The 18,435-nt window shown below is 29.0% G+C and overlaps 5 protein-coding genes across 5 annotated transcripts; 3 read left to right on the top strand and 2 right to left on the bottom strand.

Moving 5' to 3' along the window:
* Positions 1-2,103: 2,103 nt before the first annotated feature.
* EIN_036460 (hypothetical protein) lies at positions 2,104-2,871 on the top strand (the record flags this gene model as incomplete). Its single annotated transcript, XM_004185627.1, has 1 exon — positions 2,104-2,871. One exon carries the CDS (start codon positions 2,104-2,106, stop codon positions 2,869-2,871), a length of 768 nt encoding a protein of 255 aa, XP_004185675.1.
* Positions 2,872-3,239: 368 nt separating this feature from the next.
* Positions 3,240-3,902, top strand: EIN_036450 (hypothetical protein; the record flags this gene model as incomplete). The annotated part of the gene is made up of 1 exon (XM_004185626.1): positions 3,240-3,902. One exon carries the CDS (start codon positions 3,240-3,242, stop codon positions 3,900-3,902), a length of 663 nt encoding a protein of 220 aa, XP_004185674.1.
* Positions 3,903-5,568: 1,666 nt separating this feature from the next.
* On the bottom strand, positions 5,569-5,931 carry EIN_036440 (hypothetical protein; the record flags this gene model as incomplete). The annotated part of the gene is made up of 1 exon (XM_004185625.1): positions 5,569-5,931. One exon carries the CDS (start codon positions 5,929-5,931, stop codon positions 5,569-5,571), a length of 363 nt encoding a protein of 120 aa, XP_004185673.1.
* A 3,687-nt stretch (positions 5,932-9,618) lies between these two features.
* Positions 9,619-12,439, bottom strand: EIN_036430 (hypothetical protein; the record flags this gene model as incomplete). The annotated part of the gene is made up of 6 exons (XM_004185624.1): positions 9,619-9,692; positions 9,757-9,809; positions 9,935-9,984; positions 10,030-10,136; positions 10,241-11,050; positions 11,098-12,439. The coding sequence occupies 6 exons, from the start codon at positions 12,437-12,439 to the stop codon at positions 9,619-9,621; spliced, it is 2,436 nt and encodes an 811-aa protein (XP_004185672.1).
* An 836-nt stretch (positions 12,440-13,275) lies between these two features.
* On the top strand, positions 13,276-17,667 carry EIN_036420 (protein serine/threonine kinase, putative; the record flags this gene model as incomplete). Its single annotated transcript, XM_004185623.1, has 1 exon — positions 13,276-17,667. The coding sequence occupies one exon, from the start codon at positions 13,276-13,278 to the stop codon at positions 17,665-17,667; it is 4,392 nt and encodes a 1,463-aa protein (XP_004185671.1).
* Between the last annotated feature and the right edge of the window lie 768 nt (positions 17,668-18,435).

Here is an 18,435-nt window from a genome sequence, read left to right as displayed (position 1 = left end):
TCTTTCTTCTTTTTTTTCACGTGTAACATTTTTATCATGAATATGAACTGAACCATTTTTGTATTTAACTTTTGTAAACACTTCGTTTTCTCCAATACCAACAGACTCAAGCACGTCCACACAAACCAAACACCCCTTTGTTTTACAACGGAAAGTTTTTCTTTCAAATCCAGTTGGAACAAAAGAATAACCATCAACTATTGGCAGAGGTAATTTTAAACCACATTGTGTTTTTTCTGACTTATAAAGGTTTCTACTCGTGGTTCAGTCATTTGATTTTTGGGGTTTCATTTTATAAAAAACCCAATTAGTATTTAATAATGTATTAAATATGTATAGTATTTTTAAAAAACGATAATCAACTACAAGTATAATTTTGTATATTATAATTATCATAGCTTAGTTAAAAAAATATTTGAAAAATATCAATTTTTTAAAAAAAAACATTATAATAAAATCCAATTGTTTGATGTTTTTATAACTATTGTTTAAAAATAATTTACAATTATTTTATTTGTATATGTATATTATAAATTATTTATTATAATATTTATTTAAAATTATTACATTTTTGTTCTAAATTTTAATTTTTAACTTTTATTGAAATAATTATTATTTTCTGGAGTATTTTGTCTCAAGTATTTTTTCTTTATTATTTTTTCCTTCCCCCCTAACTTTCCATCCCAATTTGACGAAAAAAATCACAAAGGCTTTTGAAGTCAAATTCAAACCGTCAGGCCAGCGTGTTGGGGATTTCTGCGTGATAATAGAAGACTTAGAAAATCAATGCGACTTGATAAATACTGGTATCTATTGCTCATTGTCATGAAAGACGACGCAATAATGAAAAGAACATCATTTATTATTATAATCGCCTCGAGCCAATTTACCTTGGCCCAAACGAGAACTTACAAGACAAGAAAATAGAGTGGATAGCTTGTGCGAGTGTTTAACAACAGTATTTTGCTGGTGCCGCCTTTATCTCTGGAAAGAAAGCTGGGACTAACCATGAGAAATTTGGAGTGGAAGCTGCGAATTACAAAAACTGTATTTCTGCCTTTTTAGTTGTGATTTTGTAAAACACGAATGGCTTCAGACAAAGAGACAACAAAAGATGAAAACGAGTACAGAATGTATTATAAAAAACGTGAGCGCTATATAAAAGAATTCATAAATGAACCTCACTCGGTGGTGACAGAATGTTTTACAAGCCGTCTTTCAGTTCAAATTTAAGACGCGGAGAATTATTATGATAAAAAATGAGTGGGAACAACTTAAATTATGTGTGTGGTTATTTTAGATGGTTTTATTGAACATTTTAAGCTATAAATAATTAGTTAATTACCAATATTTATTAATATGGTATTTATGTTTGATGTAAGAAACACAAATTTAACCGTCGAAGCGTTCTTAACATTCTATTACTTCTGTGAATTTGCAAAAAATCGGTTTTTAAAGTGAATCTTTAGTGTAAATAATTTGTTTCAAAAGCTGTACGACCATTTTGTGATGCACTTTATTTATTCCACCTCTTTAAATATTTGGTCTCTAACTTTTTTGATCAACTGTATATTTGATTTTGAAAAAACCGCATCCAGTCATACGTCTTAAATGGAAATTTGTGTATATTGATGAATTTTGATGTGCTGACTATTATTTCTTCTTTTTTATTAAGTTAAGTGTTGTTTTTTGTGTAAATTTGTTTTAGTATTTTTGATAATTATAATAATTATAATGTATGATTATTTTTCTATTTATAAAAAAAATTCAAATAGTTAAAAACAATTAATAAAAATAGTAAATTATATTAAAGTTTGTATTTATTTGGCAAAGATTTATCCAAATAATAAAATTGATAAATATTAATAAAATTTATAACAAATTATAGTAACATATAATATCGAAATGATAATAGTAATAAATAAAAACAAATTCCAAGAATCTAAACCCTAAAATATTTTAAAAAATAAATTACTTTATCATACTTTTAAATTATAAAAAACTAAACTAAATTATTTATAATAATAATTTTAATATAACCAATTTATTTTTTTGATTAAATATTATACCAAATAAAAGTATTTTTGAACATAAAAATCAGTAATGAGCAATCCTGTCTGTGTTCGTGTGTTGTACAAAACAAACAAGACAACGGCCGAGATCCAAAATGATTTCAGTGGCTTTGAATTCACCTTCTTCGATGTAATTTCCCCGGAGCAAGTTTACTTGAAACCTCGTAATGATTACAAAGTCGAATTTCGAACTGAGAAAGAGGTCGACAGTGCCATAGCAGAGTTATCTCACGCTCGCGTGTTTGATGGCAGACGTCTCTTCTGTGCAAAAGACAAGAAAAACAATAAGTGTCTTATTTTAGGCCGTATCCCCACCACCAAAACACAAGAAGAAGTTGAGAAGTTTCTCATTGAATTTAAGCCGGTGTGTGTCACATTTGTTCAGCCTTTATTAGACCAAAAAAGGTGTAACATTAAAGTTGGCTTGAAAGATGAGAAGACGGCTGAAAAATTTATCGATGAATACAATGGGAAAGTAATCGATGGAGAGATCGTCGAAGTTATCAAATTTGAAGTTAAAGATAAAAAGTGTTTCTTGTGTGGCAAGACAGGACACATCAGTTTGGTATGCCCCGAGAAAGATAAGTACAAGGACGAAACATATTATGAAAGAAAACAAAGACTGGAAAATGAAAGAAGAGAAGAAAGAAAACAGAAATATGCAGAGAAGGCGCAAGAAAAAGTTAAAATTACGAATGAAAGTGAAGAGAATGAAGAAGAAGCTGAAAATCTCCTCAAAAATGCAGAGGTGGGACTGAAACAAATGAAAAAACAGAAAAAGTCAAATTTGAAAAAGTGACTTAATGAGTGATTTTTTTTAATTGTTTTTTAATATAATATTAATTAAATATTTTTATTATTTGAATAATATTAATTAATTAACTTTAGTAATAATAGAGAAACACCTTTTCCATTTTTTATAATTTATAATGGTTTTATTATAATAAATATATAGTACACATTCAAATCCATATTATTTAATTATTATATTTTAAGGTATTATATTTATTAATATGTTTTAATACAGTATTACAGCATACTTAACAAAGTAACCCTAAGTATTGTTCAAAATAAAAGAATCCAAACTCAAAGAAGAAGGAACTTATTCACTAAAAATCATTGATGAGTGACCCTGTTTGTTTAAGTTTTCGATATCGAGGCGCCGAAATGGAAAAGAAGGAGCTTTCCGATCTATTTAAACAGTACAAACCTATCTACTTTGAGTATGAAACACCAGACAAAAATAAGTTCAAAGCGCAAAAACAATTTGTGTTGACTTTTTCGAATGCGGAAGACTCGAGTAAAGCGTGCGACGATGTGAATGGAACTTTCGTCGATGGGAAAAAAGTCCGTGTAACGTTTTCGAATAAACACACGAAGACCGCGTTCATCCGGAATTTGCCCGAAGACAAAACGGAAGACGATGTCAAGAAACTTTTTGAAAAGTTTAACGTGACGACCGTTGTTATGGAGAGTCCAACATTTAATGACAAACTAGTTGATGTAAAAATAGGCGTGAAGGACGAGAAGACTGCAAATAGGATTATCAACGATTTTAAGGAGAAAGAGATTGGTGGGAAGAAAATCAAATTTGTAGTGTTACCAAATTATAAAGGGAAAAAGTGCTTTAAATGTGGGAAGTATGGTCATAAAGGGAAAGAGTGCCCAGAAAGTCTTAAAAGTGGAATGAAGGGGCGAAAAGGAAAGAATAGAAAAGAAGAAGATGATGATGATGAAAGCCAAGAGGAAAAAGAGACTAAAAGAGGAAAGGGGCAAATTAGAGAGAAAGACAAAAAGGAAAAGGTGTCAAAGAAAATGTTCGACTTTTGATTGATTTTTTAATGTCATCAGTTTATAAATTGAAATATTGAATAATAAAGAAATAAAGCGAAGTTTTTATTTAAAATTTATTACATTATTTGTAACAAAAACAACAATAAATAATCCATCTAACTTATTAACACGTTCACAACCCAAAACTTTTTTTTAAGAAAAAAAATAAGTAAAAAAGAAATTGTCCAAATCATTTTTTATTATTTTTTATTCAAAAATACCTTTCTAACCCAAACCGGCCAATAGTCAGTTTTATTTTACTTAAAATAATTAACAAATGAGAACTCAATTACCTAAGATTGATCAAAAATAATCTTTTTGGATGAAATTTCATATCGCTTTATCGTGTTTCAACACTTAACAAAAAACGCAACATCATCAATCCACTTAATGACAAACAATGTCAAATAGTCACATTAACAAATATGACGACAATATAAACACCAATATCGTTATAATCAAATGACAATATTCTCTTTATAAAAAACAACCAAATATATCAAACCATCATTAGACACCATTTTTCTTTTTTAAGCTTTGCTCTTGTTTTACACAAACAAACTCATTCACTTTAAGTGTGACTATAAAATATACAATTCAAATTTGTGTTGATAAAAAAATAAATAAAAATAACAAAAATTAGTTATGTGTATGAAGGCAAAAAAGGGTTTAGGTAAAAGAAAAAAATAAAAACTTATTATTATTACGTTTATGTTTTGAACGTGTTAATCAAGAAAGTCTTCATGTTGGGTGAATGAATTATAATAAACTATGAATGTTAGAAGTCATTTAAATGAAAATATCTTTTGAATTACATTTTTATTTATTTGAATAGATACAAAAAAAATTAGAGTCAGTATTTTACATTGTCCCTTTTGCAAAAAAATACACAAAAAATGTTTAAATACTTGGGCATTAGGTAATAAATCATAAAAACGGTAAAAAAACTGAAACAATGGTTTTCTTTAGTTTCAAATAATTTCTTTATATATTATAGTTAAAGACACACTCAAACAGTCTGTTTGTGCACCGTTTCACCCACTCTCCAAGTCCTTCCTTGACGTGTATTACCCCTGACCCCCCCCCCACAAGCGGGGAAACCACACCCGCGTCCACACAGTACGGACAAGGAACGTGGGCGACATGGGGACGCACAAACAGTGGCTGAAAGGTGGACTTTTTTCAAAAAACACTCGCAGTAAAGATTTTTTTTGTAAAAGTGGTAATGTAAAACATTAGTAATTCCGACGCAATGTCCAATTGAAAACTCTTGTTATTAATCACTCCAAATAATTGTTGGACTATTTATAAAGTTGTAAATAGTTATAAAATTATAAACGAAGTAAACATGAATTTAATTGAATTTGTTCACATTCTGAGTTCTTTTCAGAGAAGCTATACTCGATAGAATGCCCACTTTTACTTTGAAGGAATGTATATACTTCACTGCTTTACAAACGACTTGGAGCCCATCAACTGTTCTGTTGATTTTAAGTAATGGGTATTTGAAGACTTTGGTGTCGTTGTTTTCATAGACGGAGAAATGTTTTCTCCAAGAACCAAGCACACGTCTTCTGTGACAAGTAAGAAACGAATTACACATCCAATTTGGTGGTTCTCGCCAACTTGAGTAACAAAGACTCATTTTTGTCGTACGATTTCATCACGACTTTGTAGTTGACACACCTTGGTTCTCGAAAGTCTTACCAACTAAATCAATTGCACCAACTACTCCTTTCCCTACACCAACAATAAAGTTATTAACACCATCTTTCTGGGCACCAACAACAGGCTGATACACCAACCCAGCAACACCATCGAACATCTCACTTGAAAACGACTCAAACCCCTTTCTCATTCCTTCTCCTGTCGTTTTCACACGGCGGTGTGCATTTCTCTTGTCAATGTACGCCTGATCAAAACTTAAAGAAACAACAAAGAACGAAAAAGACTTCGACATTACAGAAACGGAAGACGCAGCACCTTGCGTAGTGTTCTTAGCTAGAGATCTGACACCTTTTGCCATCCCATGCCCAAATAAACTCGCGGAAACAGTGAGGCCCTGTGCTGGCTCGTAGAAGAAGTCGTGACATCATGTTGAGATGTCTTTCGGTAACCCTTGAGGGTTTCCCAAAACGAAGAATTTGCAAAGAAGATGATGGCTTGGTTCGTGATTTGCTTGTAGTAATGTTTGATGAAAACCTGTTTTAAGGAGCCCTTAATATTGTCGATATTGATATCAACAGTGTCGCTGTTAATATTCTTTGCGATTGAGGTGTTCAATTTAATTGAAGATTTTCTGATGTTTACTAATAAAGAACTGAATCATATAAAAATGCCGTTGCTGCATTATATGAAATGAAGACCAATTGATTTGGTTGCAAATTGAGTAAAATAGAAAGAACAATCGGTTGTAACACAAGCGATTTTATGAATTTTGAGTTCAGTGGAGGAATACCTTTTAGGGTTTCGGGTGTCATTGTGGATAACAAATAAAATTGACTTGAAAATGTCATATAAACGCGCAATGATATTACTATCAACGGCAACTGTGATTAATTGGACTAACACATTAATAAACAGGAAAAAGAAGAACGTGTGTGATGTTTTATTTGAATAAATCATGTGGAGACGTAAAAAGTTGGTAAGGTAGTCTTTGGTATCTAACAAAGACTTCATCATCGACATTAATTGCTTCGCAGTCAACTTGTATACTTCCAACATCACACACTGCTTCTGAGTACTTTGAATTAATTCAAACATTTGCATTGACACTTAAGAAGCCGGTGTTACACAATTCATCTCTATGATCGTCAATCAAGTCCACCCCAAATTTGAAGCTCAAACAAAAATGTTACATTGTGAACATGTAACGAAGAAGTAATTGAATTTTACCCATTTTGTTCGTGTTTGTTTAAAATTAACAGAAGACACGCTTCTGTTACTGTGACTTGGTTTGTTGTGAAGGTCAATGTTATTATGATAGTAAAAATCATGTATATGAAAATATACATGATTTGCCGACACATCATGAGCCGGCCCATCGTTGGATGCTTGTATTCGACGTGATTAATATGTTAATGTTCAATAAAAAGAAACAACCTGTGTTTTCATTATAACAATGTTTTACTGACCAAAGGAGGAAGGCGCTTAATTGGTATTAATAATAGTGAAATGCCGAAAATAATTTTGAATAGTTTTTGTTACTCATTTGCAAGCGGCGCCTTCAATGTTGTGTTTTATAAATATGATTTCATTTTCTTTTGTTGTTACCTCAAAGAGATAGCAAATTAAACACACATTAATATTACCAAATTGAACGAATTTTTTTTGTTAAAATTGTCATTCGTACATTTTATACATTTTCAGCGTAGTTGATATTTTAATTTGTTATTTAATAATTACTTTTCATTGTTTTAATGTATTTGCATACATTGGTAATATTTCAAGCCTGTAAAATGTGGGCTTGAATTGATGAATATACTCCTTTTGGTCAAATATAGCTAAAAGAAACAGTCAATCCTTCAGTTTTCATACTTTCATCTGTTGTGTTAGATCATTAAATTCTAGCTTTAAATATCAATTATTTTTCTATTTTTGATTTTCGTATTTTTTATCAAAAAATGACACGATAAACTAGTTATATTATGTTTAAACACGAGAAATTGCATCTTTATATGGCATGTTTTGACTTCTTTAAGGTAGTTTAATTTCGTATTCAACGTATACAACTTGTTTAAATCACGTTTTTAAGAAAAAAATTAAATAATTTTTTAAGAAAATTCTGCAGTCTATACTATCAATTAAAAATAATCAATACAACGCCATTGTGTCTCTTTTTACCATTGTATTTTGTCATTTTATTAATATTTATTGTAATAAAAAAATATATGTATGTTTTTAAGTTCAAACAAAAGGTATTTTTCGTTTTTTGTTTTATTTAAATGTATTTATGTTATAAATGTTATGGTAGTATTAATTGGGTGGTATTTTTAGTGATTTTTTATATGTTCACAAATCAGTTTCTATTTTTTTAAGTTGTGTCTTGTTATTTATACTTTTATTCATTTAATAATTATAATTTATGTTTTTTTTCTTAATAACAAAAGTAACTGTTATTTGAAAAGTCAAGAAATAAATATGAAATTGTCTGTCAAAAAAACAAAACAAATTTCAATATAAAGTGACTTCCCAAGGTGTGCAAGTTAGTTTAAAGGTGTGCAAGTTAAGGTATAGTTCATTTATAATTTTTTTATTAAAAAAATAGAATCATTAATTTTTTGAAATTTTGAAAAAAAAAAGATTATTTTTAGTTTAATTATTAATTATAATTTCGAAGTTATTACTAAACTATACTTTAACTTGCACACCTTGTAACGTTGCAATTTTTAACTTTCACACTTCGAATACAATAAATTAAGCAACAATTTCGGGAAAGCGACCCAATGGAAATTATCGAAGGACCAGTTCTGGACAACAGTGCACATCGATTTGTAACAATGAACTGCACCTATTAAACAGACTATTTGTTATTGTTTGCTATAAAACGGCACAGAGAAAAACATAATGTTTATCATGCCTTTTCTTGTCACTTTGAATCACTATAACACAAGATACATCGACAATTATTCACGTCTTGAAACAAAACAGTTTTTACATTAAACACATAGACAAACCATAACCCAATTTTTATAATTTAATTTGCTTTTTGTAGTTTATTAATTCAAGCTTTAAAGGGTTGTGTGTTTTTTGAAACAATTTGGAAACGAATAACATTTTTTTAAATAAAATGTTTTTAACTAAAATTTAGTCTTGCACGCCCTTTCCCTGTAAAAAAGACTAAAAATTTTAACTTGCACACCTTGGGGAAGTCACTTTACTTATTAATTAAAACAATTAATTAGTACCTTAACACAACCCTATTATTACAATTACATAGATTATATTTCTGTTGTACAAAAATCATTAATCAATAACACCATTTATTATAATACAGTCATATTTTTATTAATTATTACAAACAAGTAACACAACAAAATAAGTCTCAGGAATGTATTTTTATTTTAAATTCAACAAGTTATTTATAGATTGAATTTCTGTTTATTTTTAGATATAATTGACAAATGGATATTATTTTTTATAGTCGAAAAATTGTTTTTTATCAATAAATAAATTAACATTTTATTAATAATCAATTAATCTAAAAATCAGCTTCAAAAGTTATAGAATTGGATTTTTTTGAAAAATTGTCATTTTATTTTTTTGAATAAAATTAATAAATAATAATAAATAATAAATAATCATTCATTTTACAAAATATTTTTTTGCTAAAATTATAGGAAAAAATAATAAAACATATAAACTTATGTTGTTTACGAAACGTTTAAAATAATTTGCTTAACACTTTAAATAACATTGAACAAAATTCAAGTGGTCTAAAAATCGGGAAATTTCGAGTTTATTAAATAAATTTCAATTTTTAGTGTTTATATTATGTAGATAATACACAAGCCAAAAAAGGATAATAATAAAAAATTGGATTAAAATCCCTGTAAAAACAGGTCAACTAAAAAATAAGGGCTTTATTTTAAGTGTTAATAAACAGGTGAGGGTGGTAAAGGAATGATATGTTTGTTATAACAAACTAATAAATCATTTTAAATGGAGTTCATTGGACATCAAAATGAAACAAGTGTGGAATAAACAGTACTATTTAAAAATATGCAGGCATAGATACACTGATAACACAATCAATGATTAATGTGCCAAACAACAAACACGCAAAAACTTTGCGATTACACTAAATTTGTACAAAATAACAAGTCTTAGAAAAACGAATGACTGAACAAACGCAAACAAATGTCAAACCAATTGTTGTACAACAAGTGGTTCACAACAATAATTCTAACATTTATTTAATTTTATTTGATATTTATTTTTAAGTTACTTTTATCATACAATATTAATTATTTCATATATCTATATTTATATACAAATCAATTGAATACAATCATTATGTTGAAAATTACTTCGTTTCATATTTTGTTGTAATTATTATTACAACAAAATATATAACTAACTAAATGATAACTTTATGTGTAATATTTATTATTATCATAACAACTAAAAAATAGAATTTATAATAATACCAATACGCAATTGGGTAATACAAAATATTTATGCTTAAATGATAATAAAATGATAAAATATAAATCCAAAATCTATCATGTTCTTTTTGTAATTTGAATTAATAAAAATAAAAATGGATCATTTTCAGACAAATATAATACCACAGAACAACTTAAACGATCACAATAGATATTCACATTCAATACCAAAGCTATTATTCTTTAAATCAAAGCTTTTACATACCATTTTCTTGAGTTCGAGTGAAACGAAATTGTTCATTTTCGATTTAAAATAATAAGTAGCGACTCGAATCTTTTCATCATCACTAGAATCTACTACTGCAATTATCGTCATTAAAACAAAAATTAAACACCCAACTATAACGATCCAATTTCGTTTATTGTTCGAAATTGGTCGTTCGATTTGTTTCTGTTCTTCCAATGAATTGCATGGCATCGAAGAAATTTCCTCGGCTACACTTGTTGTGGTTTTTGTAAGTTTTTGTAAGTTGTTTTGCTTTTTTTGCTTGTTGTTTTTGTTCTTTTCTTTTTTTGATTTTTTCTTCGATTTGTTTTCATTCCTTCTAAATTTGGTAGACTTCATATTTTCATTTTTATCATAAAGCGGTTCTTCAGTTGTTTCTTCTTTTGGTTCTTCCTTTTCAAATGTTTGTTTTTGATATTCATCACTCTGTACAACAACTTCTTTTTCTTTTATATTTTCAACATGATTGGGTGACTCGATATTTTGAAATGTTTCAATTTCTGTTACAATTTCGTTTTGTTTTTGATCATCACTTTCTATTATTTGTTCATTGTAAACTTTTGTATTTTCCTTTTCCATTTCTTTTTTGTCAATTTCATTAATTGACTCAAGTTCCTCAGTTGTTTCAATTTTTGTTGTGACTTCTTTTTTCTTTTCCTCATCATTTGTGTAATTTATCAATTCATCACTTTTTGATGATTTTTCATCATCTGAATTATGTACATCGATCACGTCTTCTTTTTCATTTTCAACTTTTCATTTTGTGCGTCAATAATTTCTTCACTTTCTTCCTCATCACTTTTTTCTTTTAATTTTTCTTGATTTAAAGTTTCTTTATCATCATTTTTCTTTACATTTTCTTCGTTAACTTCATTTTTTTCATCATAATTATCTTCATTATTTTCTTGTTGTTCTGCTTCAGTTTGTATTTTTCGAAATGTTCTGAGCAAATTTTCGTGTTTGTTGTAAAGACGTTTTCTGTATTCATTTTGACACAGTTGATCACAAATATTCATATCCCACTCAGGTAGTCTAACATCTGAATTCACAAATTTAAATTCAACACCCAAATCACCACATTTCCCGTATGGATCATTTGGTAATGGTAAACCCAAACCAGAATATAACGTTCTTGTTTCATCCAAAATACCAGTAAATATAACCCCTTTATCATTGTACGTATCAATGTACAAACAACATTTTTCATATTTGAAATCACAATAAACACAAATTTTCCTTACAAGAACTCCTCCATCCATATAAAACTTTTCAGCCCCTTCAGCAGCAAAAGTGACATGATAGAAACGACGCGTTTCTGTTATTATAACGGCTTTCTTCCTTTGGAATATTTGTATGTCTTGAATAAACGTTAGAGGACCGCCTCTTTGCACAGTAATTGACTTGCTCATGTACATGAAAGTCCCTCCAGTTAGTAACAACACAAATGGAAATGTCGCTCTTACACTTTTTGCACACTTTTTGAGTTGCTTTATTTTCTCATTTTCAAGATCTTCATATAAAACCTTTTCACTCTTAAAATCGCATTTGTCCTTCTCGACTATTTCAATAAAAAACGTGAGTTTTCCATGAGTTTCAGTCTCCGGATTTAAAAGCCCCATATTACTCAATTTAATCGTCTCTCCATTTTTAACTGTCAATCTGACTTGCACCAAATTGCCTTCCAAGTTATGTAAAGAAGTATAAAGTGTTATTCCAGCGTATCTGTCCCAGATGAGCAAACGTTTGTTGATATTATATTTTGTTCTCCAAATGAATTTTGTGATTTGGATGTCTAAAACTACATTGAACACTTTTATGATACGATTCTGTTTGTCGTAGACTATATACGGAAATGGTAGACCCAATGTGATGCCAGGAAAGATCCAAATATTGAAATTATAACCATCACAGATGCAATCGAAAAAGTGCTCAACAAAAAGTGTAGAGACGGGAAGAGTAAATGTCACATTTTCAGCATTTTTGTATAAATCACTTACTCTGAGTTGTTCTTTCAATTCATTTATTGAAAGAAATTGTCTTGGGTTGTAATCAGTTGACATTTCATCGTAATACGAGCTTTCTTCTTTGGTTTGGTCTGGGGTGACGTCGAGAGTTGGAACAGTAGATTTATTCTTGGGCATTCTGTTCTGTTTTTTAAAACTTTTGTGTGGTGTTGATTTCATATAATAAATGTAGTTTTTTTACTTGAAAATTGAAATTTTGAATAATGACTCTTATTTTTTTATAAATAAAAAGATTTTTTTTAAAAAAAGTTATCTGAGATACATTATTTAAGTCTAAATAATCATTCATTATAAATTAATACATTTTAAATCTTTTGTTTGTGATAATTAAATTAAATTATATATAAATGTTATTTAACGACATTAAACATTTAACAAATAATTGTATATAATATAGTAAATAAAAAAGTATGTTGTGGTTATTATAATTATTAGAATATATCAAGAAAATCAAAAATGTAAAATCAATAACAATTCACTATAAAATTTTATTATGTTTACAAATACAACAAACACAAACTTTTAATATGTTCAGGTGTTTTTATGAAATTTTTAAAAATGTTGAAATTTCAATATTTTAAATAATAGTTGTATGTTTGGATAAGTACTTTTGTAATCAATTTATTAGATTGTTGAAAGAATATAAAATAATAAAATTTGATTGATATTATTTTACATTTATGTTGATTACAATGTGATGTTTTTTAATAAACTTCACAATTCGAAATAAATAATGTTTTTGTTTTATAACACATCACAGTTTTTTTTATTTTTAATTCTAAAATTTTAATAATCAAATTTTTATTAAAATTTACATAGTTATTTTAAATCAACAAAGAAATATCTAAAAGTACTTCAAAATAATAATTGTGCTCTTGTTATTAAACCAAATAATCAAAGTAAATGTGTCTTTTTTAATAAAAAAGTAACTCAAAATTAAAATTGATATTTTCATGTTGATCATTCTTTTTGTAATTACTTCTTTAGCTCTTAAATGGTGTAAAGAAGCTGATAAAATATTTTGTAGAGATGAATGGGAAAAATGTTCAATAATAATGTGGAGTGATGAAAATAATTCAATTTTTATCCCCGAAAATGATTCAGTTACAATTTTTGAATGTAACAAGAATACATCTTTGATCGTTTCTGTTGGAACGGTCAAACAATTTGTTGTTATTTTTGATAAAAACAATTTTGAATATAAATTAAAAGCAAAAATAATAAACAATGATACTGACTCCTTTCTGTGTAACATTGTTAACTGCAAAAAATGTTCGAATTCATTTTTTAATTCATGTTCTGAATGTAATGATGGACATGGGTTATTTTCAAATAATAGTTCGTGTTTGGGATGTATTATTAACAACTGTAAAAACTGTGATAATAATATTTTACAGTGTTCTTCTTGTTTCGATGGTAGTTATATCTCTGGAAATACTTGTATTAAATGTGACGACAAGTGTAAATCGGGGCAATGTAGTACAACACTTGGATGTATCTCTTGTAATGATAATTATTATATTAATGATAAAAGATGTAGTCGTTGTGACAACAAATGCTTAAATTGTTATGGTCCACTTTCCACACAATGTATTAATTGTACAGAAGGAGTTGCTTATATTGTTGGAAATGAATGTGTTGAATGTGATTCTAATTGTGTCAAAGGAAAATGTAGTCCATTTACAGGATGCCAAGAATGTATATCGGGTTATTATCCGAGTTTGGGGAAATGCAATAAATGTGACAGCCCATGTCTTACGTGTTATAACAGTGGTAATAATAATTGTGGAAGTTGTATTGATGGTTTGGCACATATAATTGAAACAACTTGTATTGAATGCAAGAATTGCAAACAAGGGTTTTGTGGTAATGAAACAGGATGTTATGAATGTGAAGATTCTTATTATCAAACGGGGTTTGATTGTGAAAAATGTGATACAACTTGTAAAACTTGTGGGAATACAAAAATAAATTGTACTTCGTGTAATGAAGGAACTTTTTTGGACAACACTCGATGTGTTTTGTGTGATGAAAATTGTGAAAATAACACATGTGATGCTGTGAATGGATGTCAAAAATGCATTTTTGGGTATTTTCCAGATGAAAAACGTTGTTCTCCGTGTGATACAATTCCAAATTGTTTAACTTGTAGCCAAACCAACAAAAATCAGTGTACTTCTTGTGGAGATAGGTTCATTGTCAATAACAGTTTTTGTGAATGCCCAAGCCACCTTTACCAAAACACTTCGAGCACTTGTGATGAATGTTATAAATATTCAACCAATTGTAAATTGTGTCGAAATATAATAAATTTTGGAATAAGATGTGAAGAGTGTTTCCCACCATTTGTAACTGTTAATGGAAATTGTATCAAATGTGGAATTAATACAACTTTTATTGGAAACGGATGTGCAACTAACAACAACAATTGTGAAATTCAAAACGGACAAAACGAATGCCTTAAATGTCAAAATGAATTTTATTTACAAAATAAAATGTGTGAACCTTTTGAACACAAAGAATTGTGCAAAACAAACTCGAAAAACACATGTGAAGATTGCGAGAATGGAATAACAACAACAGGGAACTGCGAGGAGTCAATTTGTAAATATTATCACAAAGATAAAACATCAACAAAATGTATTCAATGTAACAGACATTCTAACGTTAACTTAAATGGAATATGTGAAGAGAACAACAAAGATTATTTGTATGACAACAATGTTATATTTAAATGTAAGGAAAGCCAATATCTTGATAATAACAATTCGTGTCATGAATGTCAAGATGATCAAACAAGCGGTGTCAAATGTAAAATGGTAAATTCAAAAATACACGGAATTCAATGTGATAATTCATTTGTAATTAACATAAAAGAAGATAAGTGTTTTATTAATGATAAATGTGAATCAATTGATGGCAACGATTGTGTGAGTTGCGTTTCAAACAGAGATTCAATTATTGAAAACACTTGCAAAAATTGTGTTGTGGAAAAATGTTCATTTTGTAAAAACGACAAATGTATTGTTTGTGTGGAAGAATATCTTTTAACAACAACTAACGAATGTAAAACAAAAGAATATTTCAGTTGTCAAAAATCGCACTTAAATAAATGTTTGAAGTGTGAAATATCATTCATGCGAGTTGACGAGATTATTGTTAAAGCAGAATATTGTGAAGTAATAGGCAACAACATCAAATACGCAATGAAATCTATTTCTGTTAAAACACCCGTTGCATTTGAATGCAATGAAGGATTTGTTTTAATCAATGGATCTTGCATAGATATTAACCAACTTAAACGAGATGAAAATGCAAGCGATGGATGTAAAATTAAAACAACAAAAGGGTGTATTACCTGTTTTAATGGATATTACAGATCCGATGGTACTTGCCACAAATGTGATAATGGTTGTACAACATGTTTCAATGCAACTTATTGTTTGTCTTGCCGTCCCACATTGGAGTTCTTGAATAAAGACAACAAATGTGAATCAACAGAAGACTTTTTCCTCAAGTGTAAAAAAGAAATGCCAAACATGGTTGGGTGTGCAATTTGCCAAGAAGGGTATTACAGAAAACAAAGTGATTGTGATGCTTGCCACTATTCGTGTGCTGTTTGTAAAGATCTCAATTCCTGTATAACATGTAAACCGGAATTCTTTTTAATACCATCAGAATCGTTGGTGTGTCAAAATTATTCAAGTTTGGTTGGGTGTTTAGAAAAAACACCGTTTGGGTGTAAGAAATGTGATAATGGGTATTACATTGACTCCAATGTCCCTCGTTGCAAAACGTGTATGAACAACTGCTCTTTATGTTTAAACCAATACACATGCAACGAATGTCAAAACGAGAATGTGTACATCAACTCGAATTGTGTTCATTTTTCTCAAATCGAGTTTTGTATTGAAGCGAAAAGAGGGTTGTGTTCAATGTGTGTCGAAGGCAAGAAGCCGAGTGATGATGGTCTTTCTTGTTCAAACAAAGTGAATTTGGGATTGGCCATTGGTCTTCCGGTTGTGTTTGTGATAATAATAGTCACTTTAATAGCGTTGTCAATTGTTGGAATATACTTGTTGTATTTACACAACAAAGAGGAGAAGAAAATGTTGAACGTTTGTGTATTTAAAATGAAGCGCTCCAATGTCATATTTGAAAAAGTGAACGACTGGCTTGTGTCTAACAAAGAAAAAATAATATTCATTGATGAAAACAATGCAAATAATGAAATCCCTGTCAACAAAGAAACTCGCGAATTGTTGTGTGTTGGGAACAAATCTAAAAATCCAATGAAAATTCAATTCTGTGTGATGAAAGGGTGTGATTACTACACAATTCGCACAGAACCCGCTTTGGTGAATTTGAAGAGTGGGGAAGCCTGTGAATTTGAAATATTTATAACGCCGCTTTGCTCTTGTATCATCAAGGAGAAGATTGTTTGTGTTGGTCTTGATATTAAAAAAGGTGTTGAAATGACAGAAAATATCACAATCAACGCGAAGACACAAATGACAACACGACTTGATTACCACGAGTTAAAAGAAGAGAAAAAGCTTGGAGAGGGTTCATTTGGAATTGTTTATTTGGGTGAGTTCAGAGGACACAAAGTTGCGATCAAGAAATTGCGAGAAGGGTGTAATGACGAAGCGAAAGTTCATGAATTTGAAAAGGAGGTTTCAATGTTGGACAAATTCAGGTGTGAGTATTTAGTTCACTTCTATGGAGCTGTATTTATTCCAAACAGAATTTGTATGGTCACAGAATTCGCTGAATATGGTAGTTTAAATGACTTGATGAAGAAGAAAAGAGAACAATCGCCTTGCATGGCAGTCAAGGTGAAATTCATGTTAGACATGGCAAAGGGAATTAGTTATTTACACAACAATGGCATAGTCCACAGAGACATCAAGCCAGACAATTTACTCGTTTTTTCAATGGACTTGGGAACAACAGTTAATGCAAAAATGACTGATTTTGGAAGTGCGAGAAATACTAATATGTTAATGACAAACATGACCTTCACAAAGGGAATCGGCACACCAAAGTACATGTCACCTGAAGTGTTAAATAAAGAGAAGTACAAGATGCCAAGTGATATCTTTTCCTTTGCAATCAGTATGTATGAATGCTTTACATGGAAAGAACCATATCCCATTGAAAATTTCAAGTTTGCATGGTCCATAGCAGATTTTGTTGCATCAGGAAAGCATTTGGCCCAAGCCGAATGTCTTGACAATACGATTTATGCCTTACTGAACAGAATGTGGTGTTTCGAAGGAAAAGAACGCATAAAGATTGATCAAGTCATTGAAGCTTTACAACTGTATTCCACCCCTATTTAAGGCATTTTTTGTTTTTTTAGTAAATGATGACTCATATTTACTTGTTACAGTGTTGTTGATTAAAATTTGTGTATTATTAATAATTATATCTATTATTATCAATAATTATATCCACAAAAAACTATTTAATTATGTTTTAATTTAAAAAACAACAACCGTTTTTGTGTTTTATAGTTATTTGTAATACAACAAAAAAAATATTAAGATTTTTATTATTTATTTTTTGAAATAATAAGAAAATGACTTAAACCGAATTGTGATCATAACAAAAAATGCTTGGGAAATTACTGTGGCGCTGTTTGTCGCCGTCATGATCCTTTTAATTTGAGTTTATTAATTCTTTTATTATTAAATTTTAATTAATAACAATTCAATAACAAAAATTAAAATTTGTTATTACATTTTATATAATAGTATAAATAATTAATTATAAGTATGTTTTGTTGTCGCAGATATTTGGTGATGGAATTGAAGATTATGAATTACATTATAAAGCACCACTATGGATATAAACTGGTAATAATCAGTTATTGGAACTACAATGTATATTGAAAAGTTATAATGTTGTTATTTTTTTACCATTTGATATAATAAATTATGAAGAACTATAATACAATAACAAAGTGTAGAAATCTCAGTGTAATGTAGTGTTTAACTATTTTGTTTCAAAAAAACTAAAAATGTTTTATTAATAGAACTATATTGTATAGTAAAATATACTAATGCATTGATAAAGTGAATTGTTTCAAAAAGACCAGAATGTAAAAA

This window comes from Entamoeba invadens, assembly GCF_000330505.1.
Source record: "Entamoeba invadens IP1 unplaced genomic scaffold scaff_1105074726613, whole genome shotgun sequence".
Lineage (NCBI taxonomy): Eukaryota > Evosea > Mastigamoebida > Endamoebidae > Entamoeba > Entamoeba invadens.
The sequence above is the reverse complement of the archived record's forward strand: the minus strand, read 5'-3'. Positions and strand labels throughout refer to the sequence as shown.